The 19511-nt window shown below is 38.5% G+C and overlaps 1 protein-coding gene across 1 annotated transcript in view; it reads right to left on the reverse strand.

Moving 5' to 3' along the window:
- Window positions 1–19511, reverse strand: part of FREM2 (FRAS1 related extracellular matrix 2) — a 145489-nt gene that overhangs the window by 24135 nt on the left and 101843 nt on the right. Inside the window, exons 7-16 of the mRNA XM_087758177.1 lie at window positions 17139–17288; window positions 14946–15155; window positions 14460–14657; window positions 12298–12462; window positions 12038–12220; window positions 8410–8540; window positions 7338–7496; window positions 6156–6459; window positions 3358–3489; window positions 2418–2749 (exon numbers count right to left, since the gene is read on the reverse strand). Coding sequence (XP_087614303.1) covers window positions 2418–2749; window positions 3358–3489; window positions 6156–6459; window positions 7338–7496; window positions 8410–8540; window positions 12038–12220; window positions 12298–12462; window positions 14460–14657; window positions 14946–15155; window positions 17139–17288 — 1964 coding nt within the window. The remainder of the gene's footprint in view (window positions 1–2417; window positions 2750–3357; window positions 3490–6155; window positions 6460–7337; window positions 7497–8409; window positions 8541–12037; window positions 12221–12297; window positions 12463–14459; window positions 14658–14945; window positions 15156–17138; window positions 17289–19511) is intronic.

Genomic DNA, 19511 nt, shown 5'->3' on the forward strand with positions numbered 1-19511 from the left:
GGCTGCGGGGCAATGCTTCACTGCTAGAAGTAATTCAGCTTGATATTTCACTTAACATACTGTAACCTTTTAGCCATAACCTACAAGGCACTAAAGGATGACTTCAGCTGCAGTTTTATGGCGCTCATAGCTCATGTTCATCCCTCTCTGCTTTTAAATGAGGGATCTTACCTAAAGTACATAATGCTTCTGGAGCTTAAGGCAAGTACAGCTCTCTTCCTTGGCCACATTACCATTTATGCATGTCCTCCACAACTGAATATACAGGTTGTTTTCATTGACTAAAATATTGGAATGGTGCTTATTTTCTCTTCTGTTTATATGCATATAGACATATATAGGTTTTATTTAGACACACATTTGTCTAAACCAGCTATTCAACCTTTTCTCCAAAGGATGAAAAAGTATTTTAAATGGAAAGGATTTGTACCAGGTCTTCCTTCCTTTTCACTGTTGGAGAAGCGGCTTGCATAGGTCACAGGATCCGAGTTACAGCTGCTGGGGAGCTGCATGTGCTTATGTGCTTGTGATTGTGTTGTGTGGGAAATAAGAATATACGGTTGCATATTGCATTGGCCTAAGGAGATAGTCAAAGGAATGATGATTTGAAGAAATGAAACCATTCTAAGAACAGTGAAGACTGCTGACATTTTTATCTTATGGGAACATGTAAGGTTTACATCCCACACTTGCATGCCTTCCCCTTCCCTCTGACAGGTTCATAGTTCCTGTGGAATGTACCTGTAGGAGGATCTGCTTGTAGCAGAGGGGCAACCCCAACCAGATGTACCAACAGTGAGCTTCCAACATTAAGGCAGAGACCTTGACCTAGTCTCTGTAACAGACAAGGAACCAGAACTGATGACAGAGCACTGAGATGACATATTCATCAAGGACTTTGTATCTAAGAAGGGCAGAAGCTGCATTTTGTTCTGGTCTTATACTTTACAGAGTATATAATCTCTAGTTAAAAGGGGCAGAACGTTAGGAAGTTAACCAAGAGCTAAAGAGAGCCTGGTGCAATTTCTTGTCCAGCTAACTGACTGTATGACCACCTGTGGACACCCACAGAGTGAGGTGGACTTTAGGCCTGCAACTATTAAAAAAAAAAAAAAAAAGAGAAAAATCAGCTTATCTGATTAGGTATCTATATGTCCATTGGCACCTATGCTTTTAGTAGTAAAATAGCTTTGTTGTTGCACATGCCCATAGGTTTCTTTGGGCAACGACACACTTTTCTTATCTGTTAAGGCCTCATGCCATTTGAGACTGACAAAGTAAGAATTTGTGCACATAAGCGTACTGAGGTCTGATAAGCAGATGGGTCCCTGGCAAAATGAACGCCTGTTAGAATGCAGAGAAATTATGGCCATTTCACACAGTGGCCTCGTCCTTTCCACAGTGGCTCAACAAGGAAGGCTAGTGAGCCAGGAAAGCGAGTTAGCTTTACCACACAGCTGTGGATGGACTTCTCTGAAATGAGGTACTCCATTTCCAGTCTTTCTTCCAGCCTGTAGGATTACTCCCCAAAAAGATTTTTCTGTGTTATGAAGGATTGTTCTTCATAGCTACAGCTTTTGTACTCCAGAGCCTGAGTGGGATCAGACAGGCTTATGTAGTAATTATTCAAGGAAGACCTAGGGATTAACTTCACTGTCACTGTACCAGAAGAAATCCTGCACCCTTTTGCTTCCACATTACTATGGATTTCTAGAAATAATTTTCAAAAGGACATCTGAAGATCTCTGCAATCTGTTTGTTTTAACTCCCCAACCACTTTCACAGCTCTGTTCTTCAGTCATTCCATATTGGCAGCTTCTTTTGCTTCCTGACCAAGGAATTTTCTGCTGGGTAATGCGAGACCACTGTGCTGTCTGCACTGGTGGGTCTTGTTACCCAGTGGGCAAGAGATCAGCAGAGCCAAGCAGCTGGTAGGACATGGCCGTCCATTGTTATCAGCAAGAAGGCTCTTCATAATTCTTTTTAAACTCTTTTTTAAGATACACCATGACTAGTACTAAATAGCCCAGTAGTATCAATGTGCTAAAAGCAATCCTTTAGAAGGTTTTCATTCTAAGAAAAGACTAAGGTGGCTCACTATACAGTAAAAGTGGAATTGGTTTGTCCTAAAATACATCAAAACTGTATTGGGAGAAAATCATAGGAAATTTCATTCAAACGAAATTATTCCCTTAATTTCAATTGGACAAGGATTTCACATATAGGCTATTAGTATTGAATGGATATTGATAGCTTTAAGAAATAAGCTGGCCTTAGAGGAAGTCTATTTCTTGTTAAGAAAAAAAAGAATACTTTTCAACTAAATTAATTCTAAAATCACTTACTAGCATAGACACATTATAAGGGAAACCTTTCATTTTAAGAACACAGTACAAAGTCAAGTTACAGTCTCGTACCTGTCCATCTGTCCCAATGGTGCCTCCACAATCCGTGAGGAGCTCGGACATGTCATAATAGCTAACAAACTCCCATAAACAGGCTTCCAGATTCAGGTTGCGGTAGAAGCGTAAGGTATTGAAGCCTCTAATTATTGGGCTGTATTGATAGGGAATGGTCTCTCCAATCACATCTGGATTTTTGGTAGCAGCAGTTAAGAAACCATGGTGGGTCTTCACTTCTGTGTAATCCAACAGATTGGAGCATTTATGGTTTCCAACTCTAGTTCCATCAGGGCTAAGTGTCAGCTCAAAGTTGGAGAGCTCTCTTGTAGAAATAACAGGCAGCATGCCTAAAAAACATTAATTTATAGCACTGTCACTAAATTTCAGTGGTCAGAGCTGCTTAATTTAGCCAAAGTTTGTCAAACACTAAGCATGCCATGCAGTGCTTCTGCATTTTGTACTTACAGCAATTAATGTACTTTAGAATTCAAAGGAAGTTGATATGCTAAGTGTGTATGAGAATGTTATCCACAATAATTATGTCTTTATACTATGAAATGCCAAACAAAATATTTCTAAATCTCCAACATATTTTTCAATCAGGATTTTTTGTGATTTTTTCAGAAACGCATAGTAATTAAATGGCTTTATATTTTTTTTAATAAATAAATTATTCTCTGGTATATCTCTGTGCGTTTCAAAGGAGTTTTACAAAGGGTAGGTCTAGCCCAGCTTACAAAAAATATGCAATTAATCTGAAAACACTTAATCTTCATATCAAAGACTATGTATCAATACACTATCTTATGCACCTTGTTGCAAACTGCACTTGTACATTCATCATATTTTTCTCTGGTCCCACATGTTAAAAGATTAAATAACATGACCAATAAAATAGCTCAAATAACAGCTTGCTGTATGAGTTCTCTCAACTCCACAGCTGATTATATCATACCATCAATATGTGGCATTGTGACTGTCAGTTTGATGAGGTTGGCATAATCAGGATCTTCTGGGCCAGTATAGCGCAATTTGGCAGAGAATGGTTCTGCTCCAACTACTCCTGACATACGGGGTTGACAAAGACCTAATGGAAAAAAGAGAAAGCAACTTTACTTTATGTCCAGAGGAAATAATCTATACTTTCCCTTGCACTATTTTCAGATGCACTTTTTCCACTGTACAAGTTTCCAAAACAAGGAGAATTTTCTTGAATGACAGGTAAATGCTTTGAGCAGCGTTTACCAGAGGTTTGAACAGGAATTTATGCAAAAGACGATTCAAACAGAAATCATTACTCGATCAACTGGACCACATTTTCAAAACCAGGTGATGATACTGCACCTGTAGATTTTCAGTTGCGTGTGTCAACCATACTTGCAAAGTCAGTGCCAAGTGCCATACTTTTTTACAGAGGTCCTCAGAGGCATACGCTTTAATTCCTCCCACCTCTTAAGCACATACATAGCTTTACGGAAGATACCTGATCAGTGTTCAGCTGGTTTTGGCACTGGATTGGGGTGTGGACCTATATATGCCTTCATAGGACTCTATGAACCTCCTGTTCCGTTAGTGATCAAAACGTAGTTAGAATAATTGTGTCAAAGGATCTCTAGAAATACTGTGCTCAAAGTAGAGGCAGCTTCAAAGTTAGATCAAGTTGCTCAGGGCCTTGTTCAGTTGAATTTTGAATTTCTCCAAGAAAGGAGAATCTATAACTTATTTTGGCCATCCTTTCCAGGGTTAGCTCAACCTGTTCCACTATTACTCTTGGTTTGTAGGACCAGAAGATTAGGTTTGTAATCATATGATCTGAGATACATGCAACTTCTAGTTGCATAGTCCAATGCAGAAGTGTCTGCATTCTGGCCACAAGAATCATAGCACAATGTCATGTGATGGGGTACTCTAAGAAAGAAACCAGCAGAAGTGGAAAATCAAAACAGTTCCCTTTGCCTATGTTCTGCTCTTCGCCCATTTCTGAGGGATTACAAGAAAAGAGGAGGCAGGACTCTCCTCTGGGAGAACTTATTGGTTCTGGTGGACTTCATCTGGCTCCACGGCTCCAAGTTGGAAACTTCTGGCATAAGGAAACAAAATTTCTCTTCTGCACATGATAGCTTTTTGGGGTTGGTTTGTTTGTTTGTTTTTCTCAAATGCAAGTAAGATGTGCTAAAGAGGTTAAATACAATTTTTTGCACAATCTGACTTACTTTTGAGAATTTGGTCTATGCACTGGAGGTCAAGCATCCTCGAAGTTCAAAATATTCAGGATTTTGGCAGGGTGCTTTGATCATTGCACTTCTTTCAAAATAGCATCTAACAGCTCCCTTTATGTTGTACACAATCTTCAGTATTGTTGACTTCCACATCACAAGTTAGCTCAGGTACTAGAAGTAATATATGCATGACAATTCAGTCCTGAGCCTGAGCTAATTAGCCCTGCTAATTTGTCAAGAGTAATCCAAATAATGCGTTATAACACTAACATAGCCGGACTGTTTCACATAACTAAACTAGCTCACGCAGCACAAGGTTGTCTGCCTTTAACAAGCACTACGCTGCACCTTGTGTACAATACCCTTAGATAGATTCCTCTTTAGGGTGTAGGATTCCTGATAGTGCAAACAAAGGTGACTTGAGCCTACAGTCAAAATGTGGCATAAAGGACAGGGGTAAGTAGAAATTCCATTCATTAAGGTCCTTAAAGCCCTAACTTAGTAGAAAATAAAATGTTTAAACTAAAATACTTAGTTGGAAAGGCCAAGGAAATGAAAATTATATTGCAAATGAACAATCATGTAATTTATTATCTACTGTAAGAACTCACAAAACCCAGAAGAATTAATGTAGCTACAAAAGCAGCAGAGATGACACAGAGAATGCAAAATGGCTGCAGAAGGGTAATAAAATACAATGTTTTGTAATTTACCTTGATTGCTGATAATTACTCATTGTTCATATTATACAATAAATACAAGTATCTGTGATTGCTACAACAAAATAGCATGCGCTATCAGACTGTACTTGTGTGCATGTCAGTTCTTCATCTCTGCTTCATAACGTTATTCAGTACAAGTTTCATGAAAAGAGTTGGCAGGGCAAAGGAGGTAGACTACAGTAGCTGCTGGCTGAGAGAATGCAGCATCAGTTCAGTATTGATTAGATATCAGAGAATCAGAGAGAGACAAAGACAGTGTCAGAGAACGAAGAATAAGGATGAATATAATGAATAATCAAGCATGAAAAAAATTTCTATGCCGTTATTAGACACCAGTTGCTTTAGTCCTTAGTCAAGGAAGACACTGAATCGCAGGTGTCCAGTGAGGTCTGAATGCCAAATGAAGCTTCTCTTCTGGCTAGGCATTCATAATAGCACTCCCATGTTGGTACTCCAATGTCTAATAGGAACTGAGATTGTACTGCAACATTACTACAGTGGAATTCAAAACCCAACAGAAACCAGGTTTCACTAATTCCAAAGCACATTATATACTGTTCTCCTGAACATACAAGTTTGCTATGTAGATTAACTACTTAAAGACGTGGAGAACTAGCAAAGATGAAAACCATTTTCTTTATACAATTCTCTGCTGTGTTAAGAAGAGAGTTTTTGCACCACCTCTATGAACAACACAAGAAAGTCTGAGACTGTAATGTTAAAACATCTGATCACGTAATCAGATTTTGTTAGGATGGAATTTGGGATCCAAAGGAGGTCTGGGGGTTTTGCAATAGGTGATGATGTCTTACCTTCTGATGTGCTTATAGTTACAATAGGGCTCATAAGCTCAAGACCCTCATTCCCATCTGAATTCACAGCACGAGCTGCACACTGGACACGAGAACCAGCTTGAAAGTAAATGGAGTCGAGCGTAATCATCTTGGAGGAAGTGAAGAAGGTATCAAAGTCAACCTCCTTCATGGGGCTAGTCACACCATCAGGACCAGTAGGTGCACTTACAAGCCACCGATATTGTGTCAGAGTATTATTGATGTTCTCACTGGCACATATAGAACCAGTCCTGTCAAAGTCTTCATATTTAGGATTACAAGCCTGCAGAGCAAGGCAGATGTGTTAACAATTTATTTGCTTCATGGCAAAGGAATTTTAATTTACCAAGAGTTACAAAACTCAACAGCATGGAACTAACAACCACAGTAAACCTCTTAAGAAATCTCCTTATTTTGACAGTGACCCTTTTAGCACTGTTATGGTAGATTAAAAGGCAACTCTAATTATGCTTATTGAAATAAAAATATTATTTTAAATTATGGTTTATGGGTGAAAACCTAACATAGTTATGAAGGCACAAACTACACTCCCACATGCTACTTTAATTTGAATTTCACCTTTTGATCTAATTCTGCAAATATACTTTGCATTGCAAGATTTCTTTTGTTTTTTTATTTAGGAGAACCATTCAACATATGATCCATTCCTGTGCCCAAGGAATGGTGTGAGAAACAAACTGAAGATGCAGGTGGACCAAAACCTTCCTCAATGCGTATGAATATTCATGCAAACCTTTCAGTTGCAAAATTACAATGAAAGAAGCCTATAGTACCTCAACAAACACTACTCATTTTTCAGTCTGTGGCACTGATTGAAAACAATGGCTCATCTGCTATCTCCAGTGATTTTAACTCTGCAAATTAAGGCAAGATAATGAAGGAAATAGTAAGGTCATGCATTCATAGACATAGTGTGAGTATCAAACTGTTCTTAGTGATGAACAAGTGAAACATCTTTCTATGCTTTTTGTCCTCCTGAAAATTGATTTGTTATCCAGACAAATTAGATTAGCTCTTAGGACAGTTCTAGCTTGAACTCATGCGTGACTCACAACAATACGGATTGACACTGAGTGCCTAAAATCCATTGAACAAAATCTGTATACTGATTTTGTTCCATCTTTCCACAGAGATACTCACTGTGATACAGATGACAGGATAGCCAGCTATGGGACTGGTTCTGTCTTTGGCTCTAGAAGTATCATCATATATCAAAAGGGATGCAACTTGAGGGACAGAAGGAAAGGTGACATCTGCCATGCTGTTCATTTCTTCAATGTAAACAATGGCCTTGGCTGTCTGACAATGAAAACGCAGAAACAGGTCTCTGTGAACACTTAAATAAACAAGGGGATTCAAGCTGGACCTTGATCAGAATATGTCTAGCCTTTGAAACATTGTCCCAAAACAAGTTCTAAAACCTCAACTGGATGAACTATTGAGGAAGGGTTGAGGCACTGGAAAATATATTGCAGACTACAAAAGCAAGAGCTAAAAAGAATTTTTTCTTTTCAGAATGTTGAAGATACCAGACCCTTTAACCTTGTGTCCCAGCTTTCTTGAATCACTTCAGTATTCTGGTAGAGCCCTAATGTGCACTGTATGCTTTAACGCCTGGTGGAAATGGGGTGTTTGTCATCAGCAAAGGCTGTGTCTCTGCCATCTGGCTACCTGGAGTCAGACTATATATGGTGTGATACTGATGAAGTGGCCAAAGAGTTTGAAGAACATTTTATGCAGAATCAGAGGAATATACTCCTTAAACTAAAAGTATGTATGGTATAATGCTAAATAACAAGAATGTGTGGCTATTTCATTTCACACAACAAAAATAATATTAACATGGTTTTGACAGCAGAAGTTATATTTCGCCTGATTGCTCTTTTTACAGCACAGAGGTTATATTGTATTGCCAGAGAGTGTTTCCAAGAGGACATTAGTTTTTAAAACTGATTCTATGAGGAGAATGGGTCTGGAATGATATCTTGAAGACTTCAGTCTCCCATTTTCTCTATGACCCCATGAACATTATTGCCGTGGCAACAAACTGTTTTGGGTAGGTGCTACTGTGTCAGCTGGGATGATCCTCTTTGTCTTTTAAGATACAAGCCAAGATGGCATGTGTAAACCTTAAGAGTACAGCTATAAGCCAGAAAGCAAGAAGGTCTGTTTACCAGATTTTGTTGTTGAGGACTTTGCATGAGTTTGTTACCTGTATTTCTGCAACCATGTTCTCATCAGGCTTCAGGTGAACAGTGAAGGCTTCTCTCATCTCCCTTACTCCATCAAAGAGAACTTCAATCTCCACAAAGTGTTGTGTTTCACCCTCCTTAAACTCAATTTCTAAAAACATAATGAAACACTTAAAAATAAATCTGTTGTTCATAACAAGCTGTAATTCTAGGCCCAGCCATGAGAGATGGAAGTTAATATTCACTTTTCAAATTACAGATGTTCATATATTTAGTTTAAAGTATTTGATGCTAAAAATAATAATAATGAATAGCAGTGGACACACGTGGAAATACTGAAAATGAGGCGTTATCATCAAAAGAGATTTGCAAAGACCAAGATTTAGTCTAATAGAACTTAATATTTTGAAAATTATCTGGGACTAATTATTACATAAGTGCTGGTAACATATGTGAATGACCAAAAGACTGAAGAATTATAAATAAAAATTATTGTCAGGTCTTACTCAAACAAAATGCATTTTAATACAATGGTATATACCAAAAATAAGGCACAAAGCTAGAGTTACACAAAAGAGTACTGTATTTTGAAAAGCATGGTCTCTGAAAAAAGTTTGGAGGTCATGGCAGATAAAAAGTTCCATCTTAGCTGAATGTACTGGGTTTGTGTGGCAAGGTTTTGGTAGCGGGGTCGCTGCAGGGGCGGCTTCTGTGAGAAGATGCCAGAAGCTTCCCCCATGTCCGATAGAGCCAATGCCAGCCGGCTCCAAAGACGGACCCACCACTGGCCAAGGCTGAGCCCATCAGCAATGGTGGTAGTGCCTCTGTGGTAACATATTTAAGAAGGGGAAAAAATTGCTGTGCAACAGCAGCTGGAAGAGAGGAGTGAAAAAATGTGAGAGGAACAACTCTGCAGACACCAAGGTCAGTGAAGAAGGAGGGGGAGGAGGTGCTCCAGGCGCTGGAGCAGACATTCCCCTGCAGCCCATGGTGAAGACCATGGTGAGGTAGGCTGTCCCCCTGCAGCCCATGGAGGTCCACGGTGGAGCAGATATCCATCCACCTGCAGCCTGTGGAGGACCCCATGCCATAGCAGGTGGATGCCCAAAGGAGGCTGTGACCCCACGGGAAGCCCGCGCTGGAGCAGGCTCCTGGCAGGATCTGTGGACCTGTGGAGAGAGGAGTCCACACTGGAGCAGGTTTGCTGGCAGGACTTGTGACCCCGCAGGGGACCCACCCTGGAGCAGTCTGTTCCTGAAGGACTGCCCCCCATAGAAAGGACCCATGCTGGAGTAGTTTGTGAAGAACTGCAGCCTGTGGGAAGGAACCATGTTGGAGAAGTTTATGGAGGATTGTCTCCTGTGGGAGGGACCTCACACTGAACAGGGAAGAGTGTGAGCAGGAAGGAGCGGCAGAGACAACGTGTGATGAACTGACTGCAACCCCCATACCCTGTCCCCCTGTGCTGCTCAGGGGGAGGAGGTGGAGAATTTGGGAGTGAAGTTGAGCCCAGGAAGAAGGGAGGGGTGGGGGGAAGGTGTTTTTAAGATCTGGTTTTATTTCTCATTACCATACTCTGATTTGATTGGTAATAAATTAAACTAATTTCCCCAAGTCAAGCCTGTTTTGACCGTGATGGTAAATGCTGAGTGATCACCTTGTCCTTATCTTGACCCACGAGCCTTTCGTCATATTTTCTCTCCCCTGTCCAGCTGCCAAGGGGGAGTGATAGAGTTGCTTGGTGGGACTCTGGCATCCAGCCAAGGTCAACCCCACCACACTGACAGAGTTAGAAGAGTACTGTGATTCTTGGATGTATTAACTACTAAAGGAAGAAATACAGAAACTATTTAACATTTGTGTATGGAGTGGGTGAGAGTGATACTAAAACAGTAGGTGCATTTCTATTATCTTTATTTTTTAAAGGATGTCAAATTAAATGAAGATGGCACAGAAATGACCAACAGAAACTGAGGACCAGAAGAAAAAAGAATTGCAGAAAGCGATGTTCTGATTAGTATGTTGAAACACCATCATAAAGAAAAAATAGTAGGTGCTAAAGAGCTCTGCAGTCTAAAGGGAGAGGCACAACAAGCAGTAGTGGATGAGAGCTCAAGTATATGAGAAATAAGGCACAGATAAGTGATAGGGACTGATCAGTGAAGCAAAATGCTAAAAAACACTCGTCTTCTCCAGTGCCTTCAAACCAAGACTGGATGCCCCTTCTGAAGGATATACTTTCTCTAACCAAAAGTTATGGGGCTCAGTACAGAAGTAACTGGGGGAAACTGGGAGAATCATGCAATCCACAGTGAGTCTGATTAAGTGACCTAATGATCCTTCCAGCCTTAAGTGTTATTAAGCCATGAAAATACTCTTTGTGGTAATAAACATGCTGTGTGACAGCCAAGAATTTTACGGAATTTCAGTTTGTCACACTTCCTTCAGATAACTCAGTGGGGTTTGTACCCATGGCTGAATAGGTAGGCTCCCTAAACCCACAGATGTTCTGAAACCTGTGGGGAAATCCTGCAGATCACAGACCTTTCTCAAAGGCTTCTGGGCAGAGGCCCAGAGCCTCTTGTTCTGCAGTAGCATGTTTGCCTTGAAAACTCTGCTCCCATGTGCTGTCAGTGCACAGCAGGGACAGGGTAAGCAAGGCAATGCATATAGGTAATGCGTATAGGAGAAGTAGTAGCTGACACTAAAAATTCCTGTGGTTTTCAGAAGGAAAGAGCAAAACTCTAAAATGCAGGAGGCAAAGGGACTGGAATTAGCAAGCTTTGGGTTGACAATTTTCTTATTACTAACAATTTTTCTCTTCAAGTATCACTAGTGGGAAATGTCTCTTCTTCTATGGAATTTGAAGAAAGCCCAATGTTGTTGCTGGATGTTCAAAAACAAGTCCTATCTTTCAGCTGGACTGGACAGCAAAATAGTTTATCGAAAACTGTGAAAACACTCCAGCAATGAAGATTAATCTTAAAACACAGATTAGTATCATGTATTATCATACACTTTAGAAGAAAAAAAAATCATAGTGCTACAAAGTCTATTAGTCATTCACTAAACCATGTGGGTGGTCTATTAATGGAAGGAAGTTTATCAGCTAAGAAATTTCTCATTCTGTTGCACAACTTTTCATTCATTACTAGCGAGGAGCAGCAGGCAGTGAATTGCAGTGATATAGAAAGAAAGCTTAAGTATTATGAAAGTAGAAAAATAAACAGAAGTAGACATTAGTTCCTACATAGAGCAAAAGCCATTAACTTAATGAATTGCTTGAGAAACGACTACACAATCATATCCTATGAATAGATGCTTCTGCAGAGTAATGGTATTACACTTTGCAAATGTTACTAAGGTGGCACTCACACATTTCTTCCACAGTTATTTGAGCTATGGATGTTTTCAAAGGAGTCACAATTCTTTTGTAACTATCTTCACTGATATCTAGTATTCCAAGAACAATTTGGCTGTTGCATACCACGTGCGATCATGTCCATACTGAATTTGAATAGCAAAATGTGTTAATGGATGTGGTTGCAAAGTATTCTATTCATAAAGTTATTTCATTTTTCAAACGTTATGTTACAGTTATGAATAAAGACAAATAGTAGGATGTGATAATCATCTGAATGATCCTACCTTCTGATATAGGGTGATAGTCTTCTCCAGAAGTAGCAGATCCATCCTTTGTATGAACTCTCACGACAGAAACCTTGGAAGTGTCTCCCAGACGAAGCACTGGGATTTTTACAACTGCTACTTGCCTTGTGTCCTTTGGTTCACTCACACTAAATTTGGTCTCACCGAACTTAATAATAGCCTCTGTAATCAGAAGAAAAATCTTTTTAGAGCACACAAATGGGCTTCCAAAAGCCAACAGCAACAAAATAATTTCTTACTGTCTGCATCATCCCGAATCTTTATCAGAGTCTCATTTTGTTCGCCAATAGAGGCACCGAAGGAAGAATCACTTCTTGGAGTGCCAAGAACCAGACGTAGTTCTTCCTCTTCTTCATGGAAAGTATCATCCATAAGCACCAGTGTGCAAGGCTTCTCAGTTTCACCTGCAATCATTCTGAAGGTAATATCATGCAGAACTTAGGTGTTCTTTGCTCTATTACAGCACTTCTCTCCAAGCTCAAAGAACCACAGGCTGCTTCTGCTGGCCAAGGCATTCACCTTGACACCATATATGTTAATGAGTAATGACAATAGCGAAAGCAGAATTAATGATCATTACCTTTCTATGGAAACTCATTAAAGTGGAATCCCCCATTTTAGGACTTCTCTAAGACATGTTTCTACTTAGTATATCCACTTCACACGTATTGTTCCTTTTGTTTTATCTTAGAATAAAATACTCCTTCTCAGTGACCTCTCCCACAGTGTGCATTTAAAAAATAAATATTTGCACAAGGAAGAGGAGTAATAGAAACTTTCACTAATACTAATGGTTATTTTGTCCTGGAGTTTTTTTTATTTCAACTCTCTTTTGATTGGACACTCCCCAACTGTGTGGACCTTCAATTATATTATTCCATTTGATTTTAATGTCTTTTAAACTCCCACTGACTCCAAGTGACAATGAATATTGCTGTAAAAATGCTTTGGAGTTGCAAAATGCTCAATTTGAGCACTCACAAATCAATCTGTCTAGACTTACTAGATGTTCAGAGAGTCTGGGAAAAAGACCTTGTCTTAGGCCTTCTACAAGAGCAGCAAGAGATATGAGTGGTGTGCAGAGTGTCTGGCTACCACTGTCAGACTTAGTGGGCTCATCATCAGAAGAATGACTCTTACATCCCTGACAAAAGGAACAGCACAGGTTATGAGAGATGATTTTTTCATCCTTATACATGCAAATATGATCAAGGCTCTTCAAGATGAAGAACCAGACCAGGATGCTGACTGTGTTCATTTTCTGAGGTAATTTTTTCCCCCTGTAGAAAATAAATTATCCATTAGGAGGAGAAAAAAAAAATCAAAATATTCCTCCTGCTTATTGTTACATGGCAAATGTGAAAACTGTACTGAAACTGCCACATATTAAACACACCTAAGAAGCTTATGGAAACAAGATATGATCCTAGCAGACCTCTTTGCTACTTGTCTTCATGGAGAAATGGTAGAGCGACACTCAAAAAAAGACGGAAGTCACTTCCCAAAGGGCCCAGATCCATTAATTCTAACAAGTTAGAGTCTCTTTCCTGGTTGCACAGAAGCAACGGCAAAGGTATAGAGTACATGACAGCACTAAGAGCTGAGCCCAGCTCTAAATAAAGATAGACTGAACAACTCACTTTACAAGAGAACTATGATACATGTCTACAGAAATATGAAGGTCATAATTTCTGTGATAAGGGCATACCAAGGATTTCATGCTGATGACAGAACTTGTTTAGGCTTGTAAAAAATATTATGTGTTTAAACTTAAAAGACTAAAAGACTAAACTGTCTTCTGCACGCATAGAAGGAATCAGGCAATATTCTTTCAAGGTAGTAACATCTGATTTATTTGTATTTCATCTCTGACGTGAGATATTAAGTACCTGATATTGGTGAACTGCCTTAGGAAAGCCTCGGTGGGAAAAAAAATGCAACGAGAAATTAGAGAGCTGTATCTCTATTGAAAGATCTATTACTTATTTCAGTGCAAGTCAAATGTATTTACCAGAAGTCTGCTTAACAAAGAGCAGAGCTTCTAAAGTTTACTTTCTGAAAGCAGGTCTGTGCTTCTGTTATTGTGTTATGCTGAACCTGCTCTTGCTATCAAAAAGATCCTGGCACTCAGGCTGAACCTATATGAAGATATGTCTTTTTGGTTCCTATTGACTATCCCTCTGGGTCAGAAGTGAAGCAAAAAGAGACAACATCATTTTTGTGCACTCTGCCCACTGTGTATGGAAAAAACCTTGGTTTTCCAGAGTGGTCTTTTTGGCACTACTTTATGAGAAGACACAATTAAACCAAAACAAAATAAACCTGCCAACCAACCAAAGCAAAGCAATGCAAAACAAAACATGGTAGACTAAAGGCTTCTAAAATAAGACCAAGAGCTTACCAGGAAGGAATGTGATGATGGAATTGTCAGTATTAGGACGTTCTTCAAAGTCCATCATTACCTGAGCTGAACCTTGCCTTGTATAGCATCTCACAGTGGATGTGTATTGGATATCTCCACTCCTATATATCATGGCAGAAATCTGTCCGTCATTTTCATTGCCTACATATACAGATTCTTTAAACTGCATCTTAGGCACTGGGCAGAAAAACATAAAAAGCATGTGTAAAGTATAATTGCAAAAGTTATCATGTCTTCCCTCCGCTATTTCAAATTTAGTTATGTTACATTGCACCAGAAAAATAACATAAGGAGCTAAACAACAAATGACTTAACACATCATCTGTAGCTAAAACATGTAGAATCACTGGCTTTAGTATGATTCAAAAGGACAAGCACTATTTGTGTATTGCAGCCATCCATCTCCTACATAAATGGTAAAAAAAAAAAGGTAAAAAGATAAAAAGTAAAAAAAATATTACTCACAGTCAGACACTGAGTCATTAATGAAGATGGTGGCTTTGCTGGGTTCTCCAAGGGCAGCATTCATGGGCATCCTTAGCACAAGCTCAAACTTCTCAGTTCCTTCTAACACTGGCTGTCCAAGGTCATCCAGAATTACAACACGAAATGTCTGCATATTGACTCCGGGGGAAAAATCCAGATTACGACTGATGCCTACATAATCTACTCCAGCTACCAATGGAAAAGAGATAAAAAATATCAAATTAATTAATCATTATTTACTTTTATACTTTTTTACTTATTTACTTTTTTATTATTTAACTTTTTACTTTTTTACTTATTTATATTATATACATACTTATCATTAGGCAGTTAATTGTAGGTAAGTTTATTTTTTCTTTAAATATATTTTTAAAATTTGCCAAATTCTGGCAATCATGTAAAGCAAAAATATCTTTTGACGATCTAAGTTGGACTATACAATAAAACAAGTCAATATTAAGCTATTTTTTGTTTAGTCATTCAAGTCACAAAATGGGGCTGATTCTGTTCTGTTGTAAACCAGCAGTTTTTCCACTAAAACTAATAGTTTGTTTTAAATGAGAAATGAAAGTAAGTAAAAAGCTTTGAGAGAGACTCTGGAGCTGAAGCAAAGTCTTTTGGAAAGAAATTTCACATTATTCTGTAAAGAAGATGGAAGTTTTGAGGCTAATGTAAAAAGGGAAGAAGAAAAGGCCAGTGAGCTGACAGTAAGGAAGAACTGCTGTTTGGAGGAGCTGTGTAAAACAGAATGAATGGAAACCAAAAGAATCAAATTCTGCTCAGACCATGTCAGATGACGTCTGGCACCTTAATGTTAAAGACAGACTGATCTGGGTTTGGTTTGCTTTTATGTTTTGTTTTGTTTTGTTTCAAGCAAAGCAAGCCAATCCTTAACAAGTCAATAAGAAGAAAGCAAACAAAACAAGATACTGACTAAAACATGACACTCTATCTCGGAACCAAAGCATTAAAGGTTTCTAGGACTCTAGTGAAGGACTGAGTTTTAACATTCATTTTTTGGGAGAATAAGCAGCAGAGCTGTTGAAACAAAGCTTTTCAGTTTCATTGAAATTGAAATAAGGTTTGGAATTCTGTGAATTTGACAAAACTTGGCAAGTGTAAAGGCTATCATCACATGGGCACTTGCCCAGAGTCCCTCCCACTCTACCCCAGAGCTAAGCCTCCAAGGCAGAATGCCGTGACTGTGTAAGACCAAGAGCCAGGTTCATGGCTTTACAGGCAGCCAGCCACGTCAGAGCTTTCAGGCTGTGACCAACAGACTCGAAAGCCCAAGAGCTGTGCCATTCCCAGTTTTGAATCCTGTAAGTCCTGGCACAATGAATTAAGATTCTTACTGTAAGGAAATATATTTTTTTTCCCCAGAAATAAAATAACTTAAATATTCAGGATGAGATAAAGACATCAGATCATATAAAGCAAGTTCAGAAAAGAAGTAATCATGTATTTTTTTCAACTTCATAATTTTCTTTTTCATGAGAAATATGATGTTTATCATATGTTATGTACGTTACATATATATGATGTTTAGATATTCCTGAAATAAGAGTAAAGTTTTACACAATTTTGCCTCACTGAAAATTAGTTGAGAAGATAAACTCTACTGTCCCGTTACACTCTGGATAAGCATCTAAGGAAGATAATTTTTATGCTGTCTCTATATCAATGTCTTTTAAACATTGTGGTTTGTGAAAAAAAGAAATAGAGTACACTAACACTTGATTCTGCAGACACAGGTTCTGTCAAAGCATCACTGAACCACACAGCTGTAGCAATCCTCTTGCTGAACAGGATACCAGATAATAATTTCTCATTGCCTACAGTAAAAATGAGAGGAGCAAACTGCACGCTGCCAGTGGTTATAACTCTGTGTGCAGAATATGCTGTTGAGACAGTAATCAACTGCCTTTGTGCGATAGTGTTTTATATGAGGATTTGAAGGAATTTCTCTTAGTGCTGTACTTCACAGTTGCTCCTACTCCCGTTTCTTTGAGAGAAATTCTGTAACTACTTAATTTGTTCTAAGAAGAAAGACCTGCTAAGACCAAGAGACATATAAATTTCATCTTATGTAGTTGAATCTGTATCAAGACCAAATGTACTAGCATTTGTTGTTGAGATGTATTATGAAACCAGAGCAAAACAATAACTTACCCTCTGCAGTTATTGGTTCAGATTTGCGAGACCTCACTGTAACAGAGGCAGCTTTAGACAGATCAGTTCCAGTCCTCCAGACACGCACCTCAATATAGCCAGCACTCTCATCAACATAGTATTCATCATTTCCAAAGTAGAACGATGGTTCTGGTGAAAGAGGAATAATGTCCATAAATGTTTCTTTACCTTACGTTGAAGGTAACAAGAGAGCATAAAATCCACATTAGACAATGGAGAGCACTTTGCTCTTCTCAGTAAGTGAAATAAAGCTTTTTTTTTAAGGTTTAGAATTTTTCTAGGTATTTTTGGCTTCTTTTCAAGTATTAGTTTGCCTGTTTTGGGACAGCAATTGTTGTATCAGCACTCTGCTCTTTTTCTTGCCTCCTACATTTTCAACTTCATGTGTCAGCAGGTATGAATCTGTGTGCAAAAACAAAAGTGTTATCTCATTAAACTTATTTGAGATGAGTCCTGTGAGCAAGCCAGAAAATTCTTTGCATTTTTCACTGTGGTGCAAACAGACAAAGGTGAATATAGATAATGAAACCTTAACTTTAATGTTCTTACAGATTCCTGTTGCTAAAACCAGAGTGGAACACGATACATAACTGGGTCTGCTTTTGGAAATGTTTTCCAGCTAACCAAAGGGGCAAATACTTAATTTTAGTTCCCCCGCATCTAGCGTTTAAAACAAAATCAATCTTATTGCACATAAACTGGAGTGTGAATAGTCTTGTATCTTAATATTTAAGTTCCACAGTTTATAAGAAAGAAGAGCAAAAAGCAAAGGAGGTTAAGTGTTATCCCACTTAACAGACATATTGTTTATCCGCATTTTTTCCTCCCTTTTTCGTTTTTTCTACCCACAAAAATTTCACAAAGTAAACAGGCTTAAAAACATAGCCCAGCTTCATCCTGGATGTATATCAGCTCCCCTTTTCTATCCCTTCCATTCCCGTTTCAAACATATAAGAGTAAGCACACACAGCCAGTGCCTCAGTTTTCCCCATGCACAGCAGAAATCATACCTACCTTCCCCAACAGCTGGGATGTAATTTGAAGACCTACACAAGTTCTCTTTGTATTTCATTACAATTTTCTTATGTTGCCTAGTGAGAATTTATTACATTCATGAGGTTACATCATCACAAATGTGCTTGAAAATACCATACAGCATATGGCCAACTTGAATTAAGTTCACAAAGATTATAGCAACTAATCAGTGCTCTATCAGTGGCACTATGAATACTTCCCCTTCATCAAGCACAGAAAAAAAGAAAAAAATTCAAAGAAAATTACTGGAAAAGTTTGTGGTCCTACAGAGCTATGCCTAGCATACAGAAAAGGTACAACTTACCCAAAGGAGGAGACATAAATCCTTTTTAATGGTAAGTGGAAGCTGGGCCTATCATTTCCATAATTGAGTCAAATTTTCTTAAGATTATATGTATGTTGCAAAACCTATGACTTCTATTAAATGAAGAAAATGTTTTGGAATTGAAGAACCTGCTTTGGGCTACAGCTGAACTCAATAAAGCCAAATATTGTGAAGACATTGTATTTTGAAGGTTTTGGAGAGGCTTGTAGGATAACCAGACAGACAGAATACCTATGCTTTTCTGAAGTACTTGAGGACAATCTGACTGACTACACAGCGTATGGCAAGAATCTTCTCTGTGGTAGATTGCTTATTTATTTGTATAGAAAATTGAACAATGTAAAACAGGAATCTAATAAAAAATAACCAGAAGTAATATAAAGTAGTTACTCAGTTATTACTAAGCCAAAACTCCATCTGAGAAGGCAGCAGTTAATAAGTATTTTGGAATTGCATTCAAGAGTTAAATTGGAAGTTTTGGAGAAAAGAATTTTTTCTTCTGCTTTCAAGATTTTTCCTGTATTTCTGAACTGACAGAATAAATTATTAAAAACCAAGCAAACAAACAAAACCCCTTAATATTCCACATCAGTGAAACAAATGCAGCTGCTTCTCTACTTATCTGCTCAAACTAAAATCATGGGTTGTAGCAAACTGATGGAACTAAATGTATTTACTGAAAAATAGGGCAGATTCATAGACCTGCTTGAGCGTTATCAAGGTCATCAACCTTTGCAGGATGAAAGACAAACTTCGCAGATGTCTGACTTTGATAGGTGAAAAGGCTTTCAGTTCCAGTTCAATTTTTTTTATTCAATGTTACGTGTATTTAAATGTGTGTGTGTTTGTGTGCACAGAGAGACACATATCAATCTTACGTTATTTGCCTATAGGGACTGGGTTGTCAGTAGTTGCATCTATATTTGGGACTGCAAAGCTCTTATCTGAAACATTTTTAATAGGTGAATAGGATACACTCTCTGTGGGCCTTT

The sequence above is a fragment of the Nipponia nippon genome, unplaced genomic scaffold, assembly GCF_047370975.1.
Source record: "Nipponia nippon isolate SJK-2023a ecotype South Korea unplaced genomic scaffold, ASM4737097v1 scaffold_2, whole genome shotgun sequence".
In the NCBI taxonomy this organism is placed as follows: Eukaryota; Metazoa; Chordata; class Aves; order Pelecaniformes; family Threskiornithidae; genus Nipponia; species Nipponia nippon.